At 34.2% G+C, this 24426-nt stretch overlaps 1 protein-coding gene and 1 non-coding gene across 13 annotated transcripts in view; both read right to left on the bottom strand.

The window, feature by feature from the left end:
* Positions 1-24426, bottom strand: part of VPS13B (vacuolar protein sorting 13 homolog B) — a 746502-nt gene that overhangs the window by 629144 nt on the left and 92932 nt on the right. For all 12 annotated transcript variants that reach the window (XM_073893025.1, XM_073893022.1, XM_073893023.1 and 9 more), the window contains 3 exons: positions 21705-21874; positions 18710-18904; positions 6627-6751 (listed from right to left, as the gene is read on the bottom strand). In XM_073893025.1, coding sequence (XP_073749126.1) covers positions 6627-6751; positions 18710-18904; positions 21705-21874 — 490 coding nt within the window. The remainder of the gene's footprint in view (positions 1-6626; positions 6752-18709; positions 18905-21704; positions 21875-24426) is intronic.
* Positions 601-791, bottom strand: LOC112823756 (U2 spliceosomal RNA). The gene has a single exon (XR_003208127.1). It is a non-coding gene; the product is annotated as a U2 spliceosomal RNA (small nuclear RNA).

Raw genomic sequence — 24426 nt, 5'->3', positions numbered from 1 at the left:
ATGAGGTACCCAGAACAGTCAAATCCATACAAAGTAGAACAGTAGTTATCAAGAGCTCAAAGTAATGGGAAGTTATTGTTTTAATGGGTACAGAATATAAAATTTATGGAGATGAACAGGGGTGATAGCACAATCTGAAGATACTTAATGCCATTGAATTATACACTTAAAAATGGTTAAAATGGTAAATTTTATGTTTTGCATCTTTTATCATTAAAAAATTAAATAGTAGTAATAATTTTTAAGCAGTGTGATACAGTTTGAAGGAGCCCTGAACCAAGAAAATGAGGATTAAAAAAAAAAAAAGAAAAAGAAAATGATCAAATTGAGGCATTGATATTAACTGTGTGCTCTTCGGTTAAGTAATTTGAACTCTCTGGGACTCAGTTTTTTCATCTTTGAAATGAAAAGATTGTAAGAGATGATGAAAGGGTTTCTTTTCAGTTCAAAACATTCCATGAAAGCACATTCCAGATGCAAGAACCAAAGCTGACTTGGGGCGCCTGGGTGGCTCAGTTGGTTAAGAACCAAAGCTGACAATCAGGCTGCTGCCACTCAAGTAGAGATAAAAGAATTAGCATCCCAGTTAAGTCTTACCAGTTTTAAGACATTCTGTTAAAGTACTGGCAATACCAGGTCGATGCGCAGAGTGGACGGAGCAAGCTCCTATTCCATCTCTTGGCTCCAAAAACCCATTTAATATATTGTCCTCGGATAGAGGACGTATCAGATATTAAACTGATAAGGACAGATACTACACCTGATCTTAGCCAAAAGGCCGAGACCCCTGAAACAAATAATACATTATATGTTAAAAAAAAAAAAAAAAGACGACGACAGTAGGAAGGGAAAAATGAAGGGGGGGAAATCGGAGGGGAAGACGAACCATGAGAGACTACGGACTCTGAGAAACAAACTGAGGGTTCTAGAGGGGAGGGTGTGGGGGGATGGGTTAGCCTGGTGATGGGTATTAAAGAGGGCACGTACTGCATGGAGCACTGGGTGTTATAAGCAAACAATGAATCATGGAACACTACATCAAAAACTAATGATGTAATGTATGGTGATTAACATAAGAAAATAATAAATAAAAAAGACATTCTATTAAAAAAAATGTTTATCACAAAAGCAGACAGATGAAAATAATCATAGCTCTGGAAAAAAGGAAATTAAAAAGCTCTATCTCCAGAGGCATTTAAAACACTCAACTCCATGTTCTCTAACTGTAGTATTATAAAGGACAAGGCAGTTGAGCAAACCTCCTTTTGAACCTTGTAGGGTGGGTTACTTATTCTCTACGTTTGCTGATAAATAAATATTGGCATTTTTTTTAGACTTGAAGGGCCTACCTTCCATTAAAGTTATTCTAGTGTTATTCTGAGCTAGCATGGGAAAATGGCTGCATCAGTTTCCATTTCAGGGAGGCAAAAGGATCAGTATCTGCTCATTTCTCCTTTAGACACCATGTCAATTACCATGAGCCCACTACCACCACCAAATCCTGTACTTCTTAATTAACACTGAACTCAGAAATGGAGTCCATAGAAACATATTCCTCAAACAAATGAACTGCTCAATAACTTCATTAATCAAAACCAACCCGTCTGTTACTGTGCTAAATAAGGAATGGGTACTTAGAGGGATCCCTCAATCTTGTAAATAAATGTGTTTTCCCACATTCCTAGGACTATAAAAATGACTCATGACATATAAGCAATAATTAGGAAAGAGAAGAAACATGAACAGTAAAAGAAAGAACTCTAGAGCTGCCCAAAAATGAATCTGGTTACCTCACAAAGCAGCTAAGTCCCTCTGAATAAAATGTTCAACCCATGACAGACAACTATAAATCAAAGCTGTGTCATAGAGTCAGAAACTAAGATAATGCCCAAGATTCCACGTAACCCTATTAACTATAATTCTATGAGATCATCACAGTATCTATATACTGTTACCTATATATTAGGAGATACTAGGAGAGTTCAGATTTATTAGCTGTACTATCTCAACTACCCTCTCAATACATGGAAATCCACTTTCCTACAAGGCAAAAAGCACGCTGAGCCTTTGATGATGATTAACAAAAGATAATGTACATCTTCAGTCCTTCAGGTAAGAAAGGGATCAAAGACTTTAGAATCAGATAACCTTCCATGAGAACCCTTGCCCAGCCACTGTGTGACTTTGGACAATTTCTGTAACTTCCCTGAATTTTAGTTTTATAAGAGAATATCATGTTAGCTCACAGGATTGTTATGAAAACTTGTTAAACTAAATACTGAATACTGCATTAAAAAGTATTTTCTTTCATATCCTATGCATTCTTTAATAACCTCCTTACAAGTTACCATCTTCGTGTTCTCCAGGACTTCCTAAGCCAAAGTAATTTTTCTCTGAACTTCCAAAGTATGTTGCATTGTCTATCTATAAATGAGATCACATTTTTGAACCCTCAATTATAGGAGAAAGTGAATTTGAGACTATAGTATAATTGCAGTATTACAAGCCTGATGAAGAAGAAACTGGGTTAATGAATATATGATTAGCTGGCTTAACTTTTAAGTATTCATATTAAACTCAGACATCCTTAATCACATAAAAGTCTAGGCCCAAAAGTAGCCTTCCAAATTCCTCTCCATGGTATTCATTCACAGATCCAATAGAGCAACCCTGACTTTGTTGAGACAGTATTATCCCCCTAGAAGCCTCCACACCCCAAAACCAACCTCCTCATGTCTGGATATATACCCAATTCAACCAGTAAAACCCAAATTCTACTGCCACTTCTATGAAGCCAACCATGACATCCCAGGGAAATTTTCTACTTTCTTTAAACTAACAGGACATTTTTCTTAAGCCTCAAATTTTGCCATTTAAGGACAATTGTTTTATGTGTCTAGTGTCCTCTCTCACTAGACTGTAAGTTGTCATGCTCAGGGGATATCTCTTGCCCTCACTGCATTCTACTGTATTCTTTTCCCAATCCCAACATGTAGCACAATGCCTATCAAAATACAGAAAATCAAAAAATATTTATGAATGACATCTAATCTCCTCTAATATAATTGAAGCTTCTTAAGGAAAAGGGAAAATGGCACAGGAATAAAAAATAAATACATACTTTAGGTACTTATTTTTCAATTAAAATTGCAGATCAAGGGGCACCTGGGTGGCTCAGTTGGTTAAATGTCTGTCTTCGGCTCAGGTCATGATCCCAGGGTCCTGGGATCCAGCCCCACATCAGCAGGGAGCCTGCTTCTACCTCTCCCTCTGCTACTCCCCTCTGCTTGTGAATGCGCGCTCTCTCTCTCTCTCTCTAATAAATAAAAATATATTTTTTAAAAATAAATTAAAATAAAATTTCAGATCAAGAATGGCCAAATCATCAATGTTCATGTAATACAAAAAGTGACAAAAAGCAAACAATCTAAAAACTACATTCTACCATATCAATGAATCTCACAAACATGTTGAGTGATAGAAGCCAGTCAAAAAGGAGACTATGGACAACTGGTTCTATTTAAGTCCAAGAACAGACAAAACTAATCTATGTTAAAAGAAATCAGGATAATGGTTAACCTTGCAGGAGGGTAAGTAAGAGAGGCTTCTGAGATGCTGATGTTATTCTGTTTCTTAATCTTTCTGCTAGTTACCAAATGTCCAATTCACTTATCAAATACAATATGTATACTTTTCTATAAAATATTAATATTTCAATTAAAAAGTTTAGAAATAGAGAGGACATATTTATTATAGTTTCTCTGTTCTGAAAAAAAAAAAAGGTTAACGCCAAGAATATATCTAGAAACCTAAAAGCATTACTACTACAGAAATTTTTTTAAAAACTGTCTACAGGAGACCAAGGTTATTCCTACTAGTAATAACAAAAGTTATACTTTGTTTCCCTTTAACCAACACTTTTATTGTCCACTTTTAAACATCCCCTTACTAAAAAAGGAGGAAAATTAAAATTTGAATTGCTCAAGATCTCCGTCATTAAATATTACTGTCCCTGTCTTTTCCATTATACCCTACATATTTCAGTCCTGTTCTAAGGAACTAAAAGAATAAGTTAACTTGTAAAGCAATGAAGAAAAAAATGTTTTGAAATATTTATATTTTTATGTTTGGAGAGTGTGTAATACAGAATGAAAGATAAAATATGACCAAAATATTTTGAAAAAAAATAAATCACAAGAAACTGGAGTTTAGTATTAGCTTGCTCATTAAGGCTAAAATATATTAGCATGAACATTCAAATGGGAGAAAAATAACTTATTTTCCCTCAATGTTACTTAAGCCACATATTTTTTTAAATTTATTAGCAAACCTGATTAAAATATGTTAGTTTCAAATTTCATAATCATATCAATTTAGACATTTTTAAACAAGAAGTATGAACTATTTTGTTGTTTTACATAAAATCTAGATTTCCATTGCTAACTCAAACATACCAACTAAAATTTTTTTTTCATTGTGGTATATGTGTTTCAAAAGCTATGATCTATAGTAAATATGCTCTTCTCATTATTGAAAAAATATATAGTTATAGATATAAATAGCATCATATATGTGCTTTTAAGAAACTGGAATGTGATTTTTAAAATCCAGATGAAAGAGCTTGTATAATTTGAGGAAGGGAGATACCATATTGGGAACAGAGCTGACACTTAATGACACAACCAGGGTGCCTTACTAAAATAATCTTCACTCACTACATGAGTTAAATAAAATTCTCAGTTCTCATATGATTTTTATTTAATCCAAGCACTATATGAAACATTTTATCTGGTATCTTATTCATTTCATTAACTAAGATATATCTCAACTTAATGAGTTTTATATGTATTACTTACAATTTAGAGTTGCGAAGAATAAATTATAGTTTACGGTCTATTAATTAAGGAAAATAATGTAAAGAAACTATTTCAAAGCAATATACTCATGTAAAGCATAGAAAAATATCACTCAAATAATACAGAAGTGGCCTTAAATACAAAAAAGCAAGTCACTACATCAAAAACTAATGATGTAATGTATGGTGATTAACATAATAAAATAAAAAAAAAAGCAAGTCACATCCAAATACAAGCATTGTGTGATCTCATGCTTTTAGTATTTCAATGGAATATTTTCTTTTAGATGTCAGCAGACTTATTTTAAATCACATTTGACAATATTTAAAGTAAGCCCTACATAGCCTTAAACCAAGGCTTGCCTATTTAAATATTCAATTTTTTTTCATATAACGGCTATAATTCATTTTGAAAATTTTGGCTTATTTTCTAAAAAAACTAAGTATTTTCTATAGTAAATTGCACTGTTTTTCTAAAAATCTCAGTGTTATGAATGATAAATAAATCAGCACATAACTGAGATAACAGTGCTCACAAACATTTATTAAAGTTGATATTGATATACCACTGAGACATATCCCCTAGTATTTCCTAGTAGATCAGAATATAAAACTTGGCTCAAATGCAACATGCTATGTATACACAAATAAAAAGTTAAGAAGTGAATCTCTATAAAACATAATAAACGACATGTGGAATACCGATGAATAAGGATAAAATTAAACTTATCAAGAGAAATTAACAATGATCATTTAATAATGGTTTCATTTTATACAAGAACTAATTTCAAGACTTAACTGCAATTTCCCTATTTTTTAATTTTCTGGATCAAAAGGCAAATTTTTTGAAGATGTGAGCATTTAATATACAAATTTCATTTTAAAAGTTATATATTATTAAAGAAATATATTTTTAACAAATGAAGTACTTTAAAGAATATTTTCTAGAACTTATGTTGCTTTTTATAAACAACAGAAAATACATCCTGTAAAAATAAGCTTACTAATTAGGTTGAGAAAGCAAAGACATATTCTAAACAGTAAAAGTAACCTAATTTTAAAATGCAGAAATACTTCACTAGAATTTAATTTCATATGTTTAAACCTTATTTCATATCTTCAAACAGTTTTGTTTTTAATACATTAAAGTTTGCTTTCAATGAAAAAAAAAGGTATGATGAGTAACTATTGGCTTTCTTTCTTTATAGAAAGAAAGTTTCCTCTTTCAATTTAAGGAAACAGGACCTCCAAATAAAGAAACCCAAAACCAAATGAAAATAAGGCCTAAAATCAGTTTCTGATTGAAGCAACTATAGACATATAAAACACTAAATCTATGTTATGGGTATGCTTTTCTTAGTGGCTAGGAAGACACATGAAATTGTTATTTAGGTGATAAATACTTAGGCTTTGATATTAATTTGCAACTTTTTAATATCTTCGTATCCTCTCAAAAAGGAAAAAATAAGGTATTTGCCTTTGCAGTTCCTGGTACAGTATGAAGCAGCAACAGTTTACTATAGTTGCAACATGGCTTAACAGTTAGTACACCATCAATACTTAACACTACCACAAAAGGTACTATGAGCTAGTCACACTTCAGGCATTAAAAAGAGATTTTTAGTGTTTCAGTAAAAGACAGTATAACTTCAGATATTTTTCTAAGGTTTGGTATAAAACTAACACACTTGCATAAGACAGACACAGTTGGGTTTTTCCCCCTTCATAATAAATGAAAATACCATAAACCACATTTTACCATAATACTTACCAGCATGTGGGTAGTTTCAGAAGTTTACCATAAAGAGCAGTGCTGAAAGAGGGAATAATCGGTACAGGTAAGCAGTAAGATCCCCTACAATCCAAAGATGTCAGTCCTGCTTGGAAACCAAATATCTGAAAGAAAAAGAAAAGATCCAAATGTTCACAAAGTTTTAATAAGCACAGGATGAAATACGTCAGTTTCAATTTGCTCTACAACAGCTGCACACGAAATATGTTCCAATGTCTTTTTCCACTTCCCAAACATCAACATTTTCTTTTATTCAATTTAACACTGACTAAATCCAAATTAAGAGATTTAAATATATAGTATTTCTTTCACTTCCATGAAAGATCACTGCTTCTAACTCTGTTTCACATTTTATTTCTAAACATAATTCTCATGTAGTATTTTATTGTCTAAAATGCACACTTGTTATTAATATAAACTGCCTGTATTGTGCACATTGTAAAAATTAACTTTAATAAATTACTGTTAATATCATTTAATGCCTAAAAGAACATTAATTACAACAAAAAAAATCATAAAAATCTATTTTGCCTTCAACTTACATGATGCACATACAAAAAGGATATCCAAATATATCCTAAAAATGTTACATCTTTTCCCTTTCTTCTGTGAAAATTCTAGGGCTGAGGTTTTTCACCCCCAGAAATTTGTTACATGGCATACTCTTCATATGTTTATACTTAAAACGAGCAGATCACACTCAAAACTTTTATAAGCATTCCCTGAAATTCCTAAACAGTATACTTGCTTTAATAGGAAGAATCAATACAACATCCCATTATATATGAAACACTACAGAGAACTTATTATATTTCTGCTCCAATTATTTCCAATATGGTAAAAGATAAACATCTCAAACAGGAAACACTAACACACAGGGATACAAAATAGTTACTGTTTTCCAACAACATACAGAAGTAGCTTAAGCCTAACACTTAACTTTATTAATTTTTATTCCTTAGGTTCATCAAGCACTGACTTTCCTATCTCTAGTATTTATATTAACTGATAAGTTCTACAGTGAAACATGTTTAAGATTTTCAATCACTAATTTTCAAAACAAAATACTTTCATTTAATGAACTTATAAACTAATGACTAATTTCTTAAAAAGTATTAAACTACTACCAAATGGTTTCAAAAAGGTATTATGTCCCTATCATTCATCAACTGACAATGTCCAATCATTTACTCTAAAGTCAGTTCTAAGTGAACAAAATAATTTTTTGGAAATGAGACATTAGTTAGAATTACATATTTTTGGAGAAAACTGCATTTCAAAGGACCTACTTACCTAATTACTATCAAAGAAAATGAAAGTGATAAACCTACTATCCTGTAAGTACTACTATCAACCAAGTGGCAAGAAATACAGAATTGAAAAGGAAAAAAAAATGATTCTAACACTTAAATGATGAACCTTAAAAATTAAGTTAGTCACATACATTATCTTTGAAGACTTGTTCTGAGCAACACTGTATACCAAGAATTTCCAGGCCCTGTGCAATTTCAGAATTTATTTCCTCTAAAAGGCCCCTTTAAAGGATCCTAAAGTTTATAAATTACTAATACCACTTAAAACATTTTTAAAACAATGTCCAACCTCTAAATATTCCTAGAGTATGAATAAGGGTATATTTTATCATATTAGATTATCTGTGGTCAACTAAGAACTCTCTCAAGGCACTTTCTAATATTCTATGAAATGCCCAACAGTATAATCACAGACACTATCATTAAGTGTACTCAGATGGAAACTGGGTGTAGAGGAGATCCCTGCTGGATGTTTGCAGAACTGCAAAGGACTCTGGGGAAACTGTATCTTATTTCATAATGTTTTTTAAACTTTTACTAAATTTACATGCTGTGCAGAGATGCTTCTAAAGGAACATTCAGGCAAAAATAAATTATAATGAAAGAGTGCCTATCTACCACATCAAAAATAATTATTTCAAAATAACCAATTTCTAACTCTCCTTTAAATTACAGTAGATATACACAGATTTATAATACCTATATAACCTACTAACTTGTCAACAGCTCTTGATCAAGATTACAAATACTTTATCTAGAAAAAGGGAAACCACCAACGCAACAGGAGTGGAGGTTGTTTCACCAAGGATAATTCATATATTAATAAACAGAATAAAAGCGCTGAACATTGCAAATAGTCTGAACAGTAAGAATGTATAAAGTAGTTAAGTGTAACTACCAATAAAAATTTTAGCTGAAGGAAATGTCAATTTGAATAAGATGACCTACATATATCACACTAAATGAACAATTCAACACGCAGTGCCACCTTTTAAAAAAATCCAATTAGAAAATAAAAAATAACATCATCTACATTTTAACACTTTGCAATGTTCTTGAATTAACATCAATAGAAGAAACTGTAGATTTAGAAATACAAAAAACTAGTAAATTTTTAATAAAAATTAGTATGCTAAATTACGATTTGCAATGATAAAAGGCAAAAACTATAAAAAAACACACACTAACTGTAAATGAGAAGGAAAACATAGTAATTGTGATGTAAAACAAATCATTTTTATGCTGTTCTCATTCTAAGACACTCAGTCTAACAGTATAACCAGCATGCTAAAGATATGTTCCTTTCTTAAAGGGACCAACAGAAAAATAAAAATCAAGCATTACCTTCACGACGATGTTAATCCATCAATATGTTCCATTTCTATCACCAATAATGAAGAAGCAGAAAGAGAAATTGAGGCTCAATCCCATTTACAATTGCACCAAAAACCATAAAACACCTAGGAATAAACCTAACCAAGGAGGTCGAAGACCCGTACTCTGAAAACTACAAAACACTAATTAAAGAAATTGAACAGGACATAAAAAAAGGAAAAACATTCCATTTTCATGGGTTGGAAGAACAAATATTGTTAAAACGTCTATACTACCCAAAGTAATCTACACATTTAATGCAATCCCCATCAAAGTAATTTTTCACAGATCTAAAATAAACAATACAAAAATTTGTATGGAACCACAAAAGACCCTGAATAGCCAAATCAATCTTGAAAAAGAAAAGCTGGAGGCATCACAATTCCAGACTTCAAACTGTATTACACAGCTGGAGGGATCAAAACACTATGGTACTGGCACAAAAACAGACACATAGATCAGTGGAACAGAACAGAAAACCCAGAAATAAACCCACAACTATATGGCCAATTTATATTTGACAAAGCAGGAAAGAATAGCCAATAAAAAAAGAGTCTAGTTAACAAATGGTGTTGGAAAAACTGGACAGTAACATGCAAAAGAATGAAACTGGACCAGTTTCTTATACCATACACAAAAATAAATTCAAAATGGATGCAAGACCTAAATGTAAGAAACCATAAAAATCCGAGAGAAGAACACAGACAATAATTTCTCTGACATTGGCCATACCAATTTCTTTCTAGATACGTCTCCTGAGGCAGGGAAACAAAAGCAAAAGTAAACTTTTGAGACTTCATCAAAATAAAAAGCCTCTGCAAGGGCAAAGTAAACAATCAACAATACTAAAAGGCAACCCACAGAATGGGAGAAGATATTTTCAAATGACATATCCAATTAAGGGTTAGTATCCAAGATATATAAAGAACTTACACAACTCAACACCCAAAAAATGAATAACCCAATTTAAAAATGGGCAGAAGACATGAATACACATTTTTCCAAAGAAGATATACAGATGGCCAACAGACACATGAAAAGATGCTCAATATCGCTCATCATCAGGGAAATACAAATCAAAACTACAATGAGATATCACCTCATACCTGTCAGAATGGCTAAAATCAACAACACAAGAAACAACAGGTGCTGGCAAGGATATGGAAAAAAGGGGAACCCTTGTGCACTGCTGGTGGGAATGGAACCTGGTCAGCCACTGTGGAAGATAGTATGGAGGTTCCTCAGAAAGTTAAAAATAGAACTCTCCTACAATCCAGCAATTGCACTACTAGGTATTCACCCAAAGAATACAAAAACACCAAATCAAAAGTATACATGTACCCTCATGTTTATATAGCAGCATTATCTACAACAGCCAAATTACGGAAATAGCCCAAACGTCCACCCACTGATGAATGGATAAAGATGTGGTGTACACACACATATAATGGAATATTACTCATCCACTAAAAAATGAACTCTTGCCATCTGCAACAACATGGATGGACCTAGAGGGTATTATGCTAAGCAAAATAAGTCGGTCGGAGAAAGACAAACACCGTATGATTTCATTCATATGTGGAATTTAAGAAACAAAACAAATGAGCAAAAGAAAAAAAAGAGAGAGAGGCAAACCAAGAAACAGACTCGTAACTATAGAGAACAAACTGATGGTTATCAGAGGGGAGATGGATGAGGGAATGGCTGAAATAGAAAATAGGTGATGGGGATTACGGAGTGCACTTGCTGTGATGAGCACTGGGTGTTGTATGGAAGTGCTGCATCACTATACTGTACACCTGAAACTAATATTACACTGTTTGTTCCCTAACTAGAATTTAAATCAAAAGTTTTTTTAAAAATTTAAAAAATGAAAAAATATATATATAAAATAGTGTAGCTGCTGTGCATAATTATATGCTGTGTTTTAAAAAATAAAGTTACTATATTATTCAGCATTCCATTTCAAGCTATATACAGAAAATAAATCAGTGAAGTTAACAGGTATTTGCATCCCATGTTTATACCACCATTATACATATTACCCAAAATGTGGGTACAACCCAAGTGTTCATCAATAAAAGAGTGGATTAACAAAATGTGGTATATACATAGAATGTAGCATTCAGACTTGAACTATAAGCAAGCTTTACAGTATGCTATGACGTGAATGAATCTTAGAGACAGTATCCTAATGAAATACAACAGTTTTTTTTTTTTTTAAGATTTTATTTATTTATTTGACAGAGAGCGAGAGAGGGAACACAAGCAGGGGGAGTGGGAGAGGGAGAAGCAGACTCCCTGCTGAGCAGGGAGCCCGAAGCAGGGCTCGATCCCAGGACCCTGGGATCATGACCTGAGCCGAAGGCAGATGCTTAACGACTGAGCCACCGAGGCGTCCCTGAAATACAACAGTTAAATGCACATATACTGTGTGATTCCACTAATCTGAGGTACTTAAAGTAGTCAAATTCATAGAGACAGAGTGAAGAATGGTGGTTACCCAGGGACAGAGGACAGAGGATTTGGAATTATTCTTTCGTAGAGATTCAGTATGGCTTGATGAGAAGATTCTGGAGATGGATAGTAATGACAGTTACACAATTATGACTGTAGTTACTCTCCCTGAACTATACACCAAAAAATTGTTTCAATGGTAATTTTTATGTCAAATGTATTTTACAAAAATAGAAAAAGTAAATAGTTTAAAAAAGAGTAGTTAATCCACATACAGTAATACATTGGAACATGCAAAAACTAAAGAAATAATGATTATAATAAGAATTCTGCACTCAGAATAATGAACATTTTGGGAAGGAAAAGACTTCAAGAGAAAAAGGTGGAATCAAATCTAGCAAATTAAAAATTATAACTTCAGACCTAAAACTGCTTAGAGATTAAGTAAATCACTTCATTTCACATATGGGAAAAATGAAGTCCAAAAAGGATAAAGGACTTCTTCAAAATTCCCTATTGCTGGAACAGCAATAGAATGCTTCATTTGATTTAGCTCATCTATTAGCTCATAATTTCACTCTGCCTTGCTTCCTCCCTCCATTTTCTCCTTCCCCTCTCCAAAAAAGTATGCTTGATTCTCCACTTATTCTTAAAGAAAAAACAAATTTTCTCACCACGACCAAATTTTCTCTCCAACCATCAGCAAAATTCCATTTCTCACCTTTAATCAGCAAGTATCATGAAAGAAGCCTGGAGAATGCTACTTTTTTTTTTCATTGCCTACTCATTCTTTAAACCCTCTAATCTAGTTTCTGTTCATGTATCCACTGAAACAAAAGAAAACTCTGGAGTGAAACTGATAATTATGTACTTTTCTTATGAAGAGAAATTAAATATTTTATCTTGACTTCTTCCACTAACAATTTAACTGAGAAAATAAACTTTTTTGTTGTTGTTGCCACTTTACAATCACTGAGATGACTAAAATCAAAAAGACAGTAACAGGGCGCCTGGGTGGCTCAGTTGGTTAAGTGACTGCCTTCAGCTCGGGTCATGATCTCAGGGTCCTGGGATCGAGCCCTGCATCGGGCTCCCTGCTCGGCGGGAAGCCTGCTTCTCCCTCTGACACTCCCCCTGCTTGTGTTCCCTCTCTCGCTGTCTCTGTCAATTAAATAAATAAATAAAATCTTAAAAAAAAAAAAAAAAGACAGTAACAAATGTTAGTGAAGATGTGAAGAAATAAAAAAATTCAATGGTATTAGGACAGGAAAACAATTTAACAATCCCTTTGGGAAAAAAGTTTGGTAGTTCCTAAAAATGTTAAAAATAGAGTTATCATTTGACCATACAACTCCACCCCTAGGTGTACACCCAAAAGAAATGAAAACCTGTTTATCACACAAAAACCTATACATCAATGTTCATAACTACATTATTAATAACAGCCAAAAATGCCCATTTTTTAAAATTTATTTCCTTGAGAGAGAAAGCATGCATGAGCAGGGGGGAGAAGAAGAGGGAGAGAGAGAATCCCAAGCCGACTCCCCACTGACCAAGGAGCCCGAGGGGGTTTGATCCCGTGACCCTGAGATCATTACCTGAGCCAAAATCAACAGTCAGATGCTCAACCGAGTTGCTCAGGTACCCCAAAAATGCCCATTTTGAAACACAAATGCCTATCAACAGATAAATGGATAAACAAAATACAGTATATTCCTATAATGGAATATTATTCAGCCATAAAAAATGAATAAAATCCTGATACATGCTATGATATGAATGAACCTTGAAAACATTATGCTAAGTGAAAGAAGTCAGTCACGAAAGATCATATACATGATTTCATTTATATGAAATGTCCAGAATAGGCAAACACATAGAAAAGAAAGTAGGTTGCTGGTTACAAGGGGGGAGAGGAGGACTTAAATTGGGAGTGAATGCTAACAGGCAGAGGGCTTCTTTTTGGGATTGATGAAAATGTTCTGAAATTAGAGGTGACAGATGCATTAATTCTGAAAACACTAAAAATTACTAATTTCTATTCTTTCAAAAAGGTGAATTTATGGTATGTAAATTGTATCAATAGTCATTATTTAAAAAATAAAAAAACCCTTAAAACCTATCTAACGTCTACTTTAACCATGACCCTCATACTAGTGCCACTGGCCCCCAGATCACCCCTATACCACTTAAACCTACCACTTAAACCTACTTTCAAGAATTTGGGATGTATCCTGCCCATTGCTTTACCTTCATAGACCCTTTTATATCTGTGAACAATCTTTAGCATTATTTTGTTTTACTTACACAAATAGCATCATACTTATATATATACCATTATGCTTCCTATAATTTTTAGTGGGACTAAAAATTACATTGTAAAAAGCTATCCATGTGAGCATATACAGATCTCCAGTTGTATTTATCTCCATGTGCAAAAATTACTCTGGAGCAGGGTTCAGCAAACCACAAATCAAATTTCACCCAATGCCTGTTTTTGTATTGCCTACAAGCTAAGAATAATTTTTACATATGAACATTTATAATCCATTTGGTGATAGGGAACACTAAGCAGGAACCCCAATGAGGTGAAATGTTACCCCAAGAAAAAGAATTCCATTCTTCTCATTAGTAAAACTGTATTATGAAAAAAAAGTACTCTATTACATTTTTAATTTTATCAACTCAACATTTGTAGAAATTTGTTCTCTTATTAAGTACATCCTAAATTTTGCCTCCTGGCCCACAAAGTCTAACATATTTACCCTCTGACCCTTTAAAGAAAAGTTTGCTTGACCCCTGCTGTAGGATATACACTGAAAATTGGATGGGTATAAGGTAAATTTGTTTTCAAATTTGTTAGATCCTACAAAAGTACCATCCAAAATGATACCAATTTAAACACCCACCAGCCATGTATGAAAGCACTTCTCCAAATCCCCAGAGAAAACTATTTTCTTGAGGTTGAAAATTACCAAATCTAAACAAAGGATTTTGATTCTACTATAATCTTCTCGATCTCTCTGAAGCATCTGCCAAAGCTGATCCTTACGAGTAAGAAGGCCTTAAATTTATATATTATTCTACAGTTTATAGGGTGCCTTCATGAACTTACTCATGTTTCAAACATCAGATGCTTTGCAATGACTTAGCTACTTGATGCCATATATATTCAAAGGATGGGCTTAGCAGTTAAATAAAGAGTACTTGGTAAGACATATGAAAGTTCCATCTGTGGGTTTTCTTCACACATCCATGCCAACTCTCCCAATTAATAAATTTCACTACATGAAATAGGTGCTATATATCATTTCATCATATAGTCAATACAGTCAAATTTAGGTATACAAAAATAAAACTTGAGCATTTTGTTTCAGTATTTACTGAAAATTACTTAGGGTCTAAGATGCCACACACATGAAATAAACATTTAAATTCTCTACTGTAATATTTTAACACTATAATGGAAAAATTAATCTTTGTAAACCTCCTCAAAAGTCAGAGTAATTATGCCAAGTAACATGAACTGCTATAAACTTTACAACAAATCAGTATTTTGAGTCAGTTCCAAATAGTACAAATATAAACTAAAATTCTCTACCAAATCCTGAACGTTTAAAAATGTACCAGGCCAGGGACACCTGGATGGTTCAGTCAATTAAGCATCTGCCTTTGGCTCAGGTCATGGGATCAAGTACAGCATCAGGCTCCCTGCGGGAGTCTGCTTCTCCCTTCTGCCTGCCGCTCTCCCCTGCTTGTGCACTCTCTGGTGACAAATAAATGAAATCTTAAAAAAAAAAAAAAGTACCAGGCTAGGGGTGCCTGCGTGGCTCAGTTGGGTTGAGCATTTGACTCTTGATTTCGGCTCAGGTCATTATCTCTCAAGTCTTGGGATCAAGCACCCCTCACTGCCACTCCCCGAGGCAGGCTCCAAGCTCAGCACGTTCTTCTCCCTCTGACCATCCCCCTGCCCACGTGCTCTCTAAAATAAAAATTCTTAAAAAAAAAAAAAGTACCAGGCCACTGAAGAAGCATCAAAAATACAATGATATATTCAAAGACTCAAGGTTTTATTTTTTTAAATATTCAATATTCTTTTTTTCAAGATTTTATTTATTTGAGAGAGAGAGAGCACGAGTGCACAGGAGAAAGCATGAGTTGGGGGGGGCGGGGAGCAGAGAGAGGGAGAAGTAGGTTCCCCACTGAGTGGAGAGCTTGACTCAGGGCTCAATCCCAGGACCCGGGGCTCATGACCTGAGCCGAAGGCAGCCACTTAACCAAATGAGCCACCCAAGTGCCCCAAAATACTCAATATTTCTTAATATCAATGACAAGTTTTTCTACATATAATATTCCTGCTCTGCCTAACACCAAACCTCCTAGAACATAGCTTATCCATTACACATAGCTCTAGTCAAATTAACCAAAATATAAGACAATTAGAGAGTATGCATAAAAGCAAAAGACCTTTTTCCAAAACATAATTTTATCCAGATTACACTGTAACTAACTTTTACATTACCCTGGAAAATTTTTTTTAAGATTTTATTTATTTATTATTTGAGAGAGAGAAAGAGAGCATTAGCTGGGAGGGGCAGAGGGAAAAGAGAGACAGCATCCTTAGCAGACTCCAAGCTGAGCACAGATCTGGACACGAGGTTCAATCTCACAACCCTGAGATCATGACCTGAGCCAAAATCAAGAGTCAGACACTCACCTGACTGAGCCACCTACATTACCCTGGAAATTTAAGTGCGCTTTCAAAATGATAACAGTAGTAGTAAACAACTATCCCAGTAACTTTTATCTCAGTATGGAGGACAACCATATTGGTGACCAATGGCTTTGGCAGCCATTCTCAAGGACAGGACATGCCTTATTCATCTTCAATGCTGAATGTCTGCAATATGTAAAGAACCTAATATTCAACAAATTGATGAATCCTACCTAAGTAGACTACCTTGGAAAGATTAGAGAACTGCCTGAAATTAGTCCTGTTTCAATAAAACAAGGCAAATATTCTCAACATTATAATCTGATATTCAAGTCATACCAATATTTTAAAAAATACACCTCAGTGTATTAATTATGAGAATGAATAAAAAGGCACAAGTATAAAATATTACCTATATATCTAGCTTTCAAAATTACTTTCTGCTACTCTCCACACGACATAAAACACTGTGACAGATAATTTTAATAATAGCCCTAATGAATCATACATTCCTGTGTCCACACCCCTTCACAACATGACAGTATCACTCTCTCATCAAGCAAGGGAGTGGAGTCTCTTCCATCCTCTTTAAAATGGGCTTTGCATGGACTTCTAGGAAAACATGTTCTTCTACTCTCCATGGTTTGAAAACAAATTTCACCATCTTAAACTAGAGGTGAGGTAAAACTTATATTTACATTGGTTTCTTTTTATTCTACAAATAGACAAGTATTTAAGAACTTTCAAACATGGAACAATGAAGCATGAATAAAATCTACTTTTGGAGTTCTCTAATTTTGGAGTCCTTTACATGAAATTTAGTGTATTTTTAGTTCTTATTCTTGAATATAAGTCTGTAAAGTTTTCTTTAATCCATAAAAGAATTTGATTAGATAAATGCTATCTCTACTTAGACCATACATCTGTGTTTGCTTTACAAAAACACTACTCAACATTTGATCTTTACGTACCTATAATGGGATGTTTTTGTTGTTGCTGTTTTTTGACAGACAGCGCACCTGTGCACGTGCAACAGAGGCAGAGAGGAGGGGCACAGAGAGGGCAGGGCACAGAGGCACAGAGAAAGAGGAAGAAAGAGAATCTTAAGCAGGCTCCACACTCAGTGCAGAGCCCAACGCAGAGCTGGATCTCACAACCCTGAGATCATGACCTGAGCAGAAATTGAGAGTACGACACTTAACCAACTGAGCCACCCAGGCACACCTGGGATATATCATTTACCAAGAAAATACATAAGAGTTGAGTATAGCCTCCAATAATTAACATTATATAACTCGATTTAAACCATTAAAAATTCTCTCTTTGTATCAAGAAATTAACATGAATTCAGTTAAGAGGAAAGTAACTAAAAAAAAAAAAAAAGACGTGTTAAACCTTCTTTATAAAGCATTGTCTCACATAAATGTTCGCCTCAAAGAAATCATGAGTCTTTAAAACACTCATAAACTAAGTGTTCCTGGGGCACCTGGGTGGCTCAGTCGTTAAGCGTCTGCCTTCGGCTCAGATCATGATCCTGGGGTCCTGGGATCGAGCCCCGCATTGGGCTCCCTGCTCCACGGGAGGCCTGCTTCTCCCTCTCCCACTCCCCCTGCTTGCGTTCCCTCTCTTGCTGTGTCTCTCTCTGTCAAATAAATAAAATCTTTAAAAAATAAATAAATAAATAAATAAACTAAGTGTTCCTTCACACTAATTATAATTATCATTGATCACATAAAAAATCTTCAAAAACCAGGGTGCCTGGGTAGCTCAGTCCTCTGAGTGACCAGCTCTTGGTTTCAGCTCAAGTAATGATCTCATGGGTCATGAGACTGAGGCTGCGTTAGGCTCCATTCTCAGCAAGGAGTCAGTTTGAAGATTCTCTCCCTCTGCCCCTTCCCCTCACCTCTAAAGTAAATACTTTTTTAAAAATCTTCAAAAACCATAATTAACATTATAAACATACAGACATAAACATATAAACGTATAAACATCAAGCTATTAATCCCAAAAAATTGAGTAACTTTAAAATAGGTACACTTTCATTTAATTATGTTGAATAATGAATATATCTATTATGTATCATTTAAATCTCATCTTATGGGGGTACTAATTCTATTAAGTTACAACTCCAAGAAAAAAGATATTTAATTAACTCTCCCAAAGCCAAACAGATACTAATAAACAAGAAAATTCACTTTTCCTACCTTAAGATAGCAGTGTGCATAGCAATAATGAAGCAGATTATCAGAAGGCTGAGTAAGGCTGCTGACCACATGCACCAACTGTTCAGCATACATTGGCACAGAATGTTCCAGATTAATTTTATCCACTAATATCTGAATGGATGGCAAAGGCCGAAGAGACTGGAAGTTTGTAGTATTCAGGAAGTTACTTGAGTTCTGGAAAATAATAGAGTTCACTTTATATTTCAGGAAAACAGTGACTGACATGCAGTGCCCCCATACAAGCCTCAGACTGGCACATTTTGCAACGTTATCAAATCAATCTAGAATGATGATTTTCTACAGGACTCTCTTACCATAACCAAATACAAACGCCTTCTATATATTTTTAAGTATGTCCTAGATTTCAAAATGCATATTTACTGTAAAATTATAACTACCCATTTAGCTAAACTTTTATTTTTCAATCAACTGGAATAGTTCACTATGGGCTCCTCAGTACATTTAATGGTATTTTCTTAAGTTCAACCACTCCCAAATATTGACCTAGATATCCCAGAGCCACCCACCATTTGTTTCCTGCACTTTATTCACATTTAGATGATGAAGGGACTAAGAAGACTACTCCAGACAGTTTCAAAGACACAAGAAGCAAAATTTGCAAGGAGGAATAACTTCTGATCCATATATCTACTAATAATACACATGTTAAAAGCTCATAAAATCCTAAGAATCTCAAGTTAGGCTTGGTACTTTCAGTGTTACAGAACCTAAGCTTCCAAGTAAATGCAAGTAGGTATCAAAATGTCCAGAGTATGAACCCTCATTAGCAAGCAATTCCTTCTGGTCCTAAAACTAACTTATTCCCTTAAAATGCCATACTGTCATTCTCAATGAGAAACTGTATGACTTTAGACATATGCGAAAATCCATGGAAGGGAGTTTCACTGTTTTGTCTGTCTTTCATTGTCATAACAACTGGGGAGTAGTACTAGCATTTAGCAGGGATTGGTTAAAGATAGTAAATGATACATAATACTTTCCCAGTCCAAAAAGCCAACAGTGCCATTATTGAGAAACACTGTGCCTAAAATTGACTAAGTTGAACGTACTTGCTTGAACATGCTTTTTTAACTTTTTATTAATTTTTAAACCACCACTTAACTAATCAATTACTCTTTTAAGTGACTTTGGATTATTAAGGTACAACATACGGTAAAGCACACAAATCTTAAGTGGAGTGCTCAATAAAATTTTACATCTGTAACCACCACAAATTTAAAGCAATCTACAATATATCCCTTCCCAGGCGATAGATCAGATCACTGCCAGAGGTAGCCAATATTCTCACTGCAATCATCACAGACTAGTTTTGCCTGTTCTTGAACTTTACAGAATCATACAGTACATGCTCATGACTGCCTGACTTAATTCAACATGCCATCTGTAAGAATTACCTATGTTGTTCCATTCATGGAGTTAACACTCATTATTACAAAATAGCTATTTCTAATAATATTTCTTGCCTGAAGCTCACACTTTCTGGTATTAAAACAGCCACACTGTATTTCCTGTGATTTGCATTTAAATTGTTTTCCATCCTTTTATTTCTAATTTGTGTTACAGTTTTCAGTTCCAGAATGTGATTTGGTGTTTTTTTGTTTTTTTGGTTTTTTTTTTTTACAGATTGAGGTATCTTCTGAAACCTTCCACCTTTTTGTCTCTTTCTTGAACTCATTACTCACAGCTGCTTTGAAGTTAATGTCTAATACTGACACGCTTTTTCTCTGCTGAAATTTTCTCCAGATGATCTCTTTACCCAGCAACACAACAATTGTAAGTGGACAATATGGAGCAAATACACAAAATGAAACTATCGTATCATAGTCAAATCCCTGTCATACTTCCACAAGTTCTTATTTAAAGTTAGGACAGTTCTTACTTCTATAATCATCATTATGTAGATATCAAAAGAAATATAACAAAAAAACCCTAAAGATAACAAATACATTATGTATATGGCAAACTCAGAAAGCAATACATCATATATGGCCTCAATCAGGTGAAGCATCTAAGAAGTCCTCATAACAATAAAGGAGTAATTACTGTGTTCCTAACATGTGCAAAATGATTTATGTGCATTATCTCATCTAATATTAAAAATAATTCTAAGAGGTAGATACTGTAAGGCAACAGCTCTGTGCCAGCACCCTGACAATCTTACACAAATCCATGTAGACCATAAAGGCAAGATGCAACCACAGCAGACCTAAGCCTCGGGAGAATATCCCGTGACTTTCACAACATGAGAAGATAGGGGCGTCCTGCAAAGAGCTTCTAAAAGACCACTTCTCACCTTCTTTTGAGGGAGACTGCTATGAGACATTTTCTCATCAGTATCCCACATTCAGGTGAGATATGGGGTTTCCACTTACTATTCTCAATGTACAGCTGTAATCTATGTAACTGCTTAGATGAAATGTGGAATTGAATCCTTGACAAAAGAGTACTCTACTTAATGGTGTGCTGCACATATGTGCTGCAGGTCATTTTGGCCTTCCAGTTTCAAGGTTGTTCTGAAAGAGACACAGCAAGCTGACACCATTAATGATTTGCCTTATGTTTACATGCAAGTAATAAACTATCTGAATCCATATAGGCTTACTGGTTCTTTACCAGCTGAATCTGTCAGCCCACTTGAAAAATATTTTTGTTTTTTAGAAACAGGTTTAGAGATACAAAGCAAAGTGTCATAGTTTATATATTAGACTGACTTCTAGGCCCACAATCTCTTCAACATTTCTTGATACAGCCTTAGCTTGAGGTTATTTATATATATGTCTACACACATACACACACACCTAAAAATTAACAATCATAGTTACATTGTTTGAACATCACCATGGATAATTATATAAGCACTTATTCTTTTACTCTATCACCTTCCTCTTACAATATCATAGGACTTGCAAATATGCATGTATGAGAAAAAAAAGTAGTAAACTGCAAAATATACCTTTTCTCCCATAATGACAGGCAGCAAATGATCCAACAAGTTGAATTCAGCCATGAAAATAGTACAGGTACATTTGAGGAGAGTAACACTTGTATGTCGAGTAGGAATGTATTCCTCCAAAGATGCCACTTCTTCAGGATTCAGTATTGTTTCATTTTCATCCTTAATATCTAAAAATGAAATAATGAAAATTTAATAAAATATAATTTTTAAATAACTGAATTAATTGGTTCCCAAATTTGAAGGTCAAATAGTATTTTTCTTTCAACAAAGAAGCAATTGCAAACTAATGTGTTACCTTTAACAAATATAAGTTAAACTTATATAAGTTACTGTAGAATGTAAATGTAGGTCTTTGCTATATAAAAATTTACATATTTGATTTTAAATTATTTTTTAAATATTTTAAAGGAATTTTTAATCTCTTTTGTTAAAAGAATAACAGCTTCTGTTCATAAAAATACCATTAAGATGATGCAAAAGCAAGCCACAAACTGGCAGAAGATATTTGCCATAAATAGATGGATATAGATATCTATATAAAGGACCCACAGCATATTAAAAATTTTTAAATGTAAAACCTTTTAAAAATCAATAATAAACAACTGAATAGAAAAATGGGCTCCAAAGCCTTGAACAAGCAAAGGATAGTATTTCTAAATGGCCAAAAATCCTATGGAAAGCTAGATAACATCATTAGGCATCAGATAAATGCAAATGAAGTTACATGACAGAATTACAGACACACTAGAATGGTTAAAATGAAAAAGACTAATACTGGGTGTTGGCAAGCATGCAAACCAAACATCAGCAAACCTTTTACATAAAGAGTCATTTAGAAACTATTTTAGCCTTTGTGGGCCACACAGTCTATCACAACTACTCAACTCGGCCACTGCAGCACAAAAGCAGCTACAGACAATACCAAACTCTATGAGCATGATTATGTCCTGATAAAACTTTACCTATGGAAACTGAATATTAAATTTCATATAGTTTTCATGGGTCATAAAATATGATTCTTTTATTTTTTCCTATTTATTTTTTTAAAGATTTTATTTATTTATTTGACAGAGAGAGAGAGACAGCGAGAGAGGGAACACAAGCAGGGGGAGTGGGAGAGGGAGAAGCAGGCTTCCAGCGGAGCAGGGAGCCACTGGGATCAAGATCTGAGCCGAAGGCAGACGCTTAACGACTGAGCCACCCAGGCGCCCTTTCCTAACTATTTAAAAACACAAAACCCACTATCAACTCATGTGCTGCACAAAAAGAGGCAGTAAGTCATAGTTTGCCAGCCCTGGCAATTAAAACTCTCCAAAACACTGATAAGAACGTAAAGTGGTCCATCCACTTGGGAAAACAGTTCAGAAATACTTACTAAAAGTGAACATTTGCAATCCTTTTACCTGAGTGGTTCTACTCATACATGCCTAACAGAAAGGAGTACACATGTTTACCAAAAGGCATGTACTAGAATGTTTGTGGCATCACTACCATAATTAACCAAAAACTAGAAACTACTCATCAACAGTAAAATGGATAAATGGTGGTATATTCACACAATGACACACTATATAATAATGAAATAAATCTCATAAACAAGCTAAAGCTAAAGCCAGAGACAGAAGATACATATTGTGTGATTCCATTTATATGAATCATAAGCTAAGCAAAAACTCAATCCAAGAAGTTAGAAGTAAGGAGAGCGGTTACCCTTGGGGTCAAAGGAGTAAAGAAAATAGATCACAAAGGGGACTTCTGGAGTGCTGCTAAGGTTCCATTTCTTGAATAGTTACATAGATGTGGTTAAGTTTGCAAAATTCACAGAACTATACCCTTAGGTTCTGTGCTTTCTAATATGTATATTACATCTCAATAAATAGCTTTTAGAAAGTGGATAAGTACTTAAGATGTAATACATATGTACTCATTTACATGCACATTATGTATGGAGAAGCAGCTCTCACTTTGCACAGTTCTGGTATACATCAGTTTCAATTATCTTGTTTTAGTTAAAAAATGCCAGTTCCCCCAAAAATAGTTCAAATATCAGTTACCACAGTATAATAAGTGCATAAAGTACAAACCTTACTGCAAGTTCTTCAATCCACAAATCATAACAAAGATAAAAGATGTGGATTATGATCAGTGGCCAATCACATCACTTCTTTCAAAGTCAGTCAGGTTTGGTTACTGTATCTCATATCTGTTATTTAACTCACAGACAGCAAAGCATGTAGTTGTACTGCCTCCTTGTTTACCAGTAATAAACCCATGTGACATTTTACAAAAATGGGTAATTGGAACAGAACTGGCAATCAAAGATGAAAGTGCAGCAAAGAAACAAAGACTGGTAACATACAAGGAGTTACAGAAGAAACAGCTGCCTATGGGAATATCAACACTGTACCCTTGAAGAGACTCCTGATATGCAGCCAGGGGAATTAGTGAAGACAGACTTATCAATGTTGATGAGGAAAGTGGCTGTGATAAAAAGAACGAAGATATCTGAAGATGTCCCAGAGGAAGTGATGCAAACAAAATACTTCCCATTAAAGGAACTCTCAGAGGTTTTCACGACACTGAAATGTATGGGAATCTGATCCAAACTTAGAAGTATAACAATCTGCCAAAGCATAGGAAAGAGTCACTCTATATTGTAAGTTACAGCACAAGGAGACAAGCACCGTTTAAACTACTCTTAAGTTTTTCTGTTCTTTTT

Source organism: Callorhinus ursinus, unplaced genomic scaffold, assembly GCF_003265705.2.
Source record: "Callorhinus ursinus isolate GAN/ISIS: 27379988/994484 unplaced genomic scaffold, GSC_fseal_2.0 scaffold5, whole genome shotgun sequence".
Taxonomy (NCBI): Eukaryota; Metazoa; Chordata; class Mammalia; order Carnivora; family Otariidae; genus Callorhinus; species Callorhinus ursinus.
The sequence above is the reverse complement of the archived record's forward strand: the minus strand, read 5'-3'. Positions and strand labels throughout refer to the sequence as shown.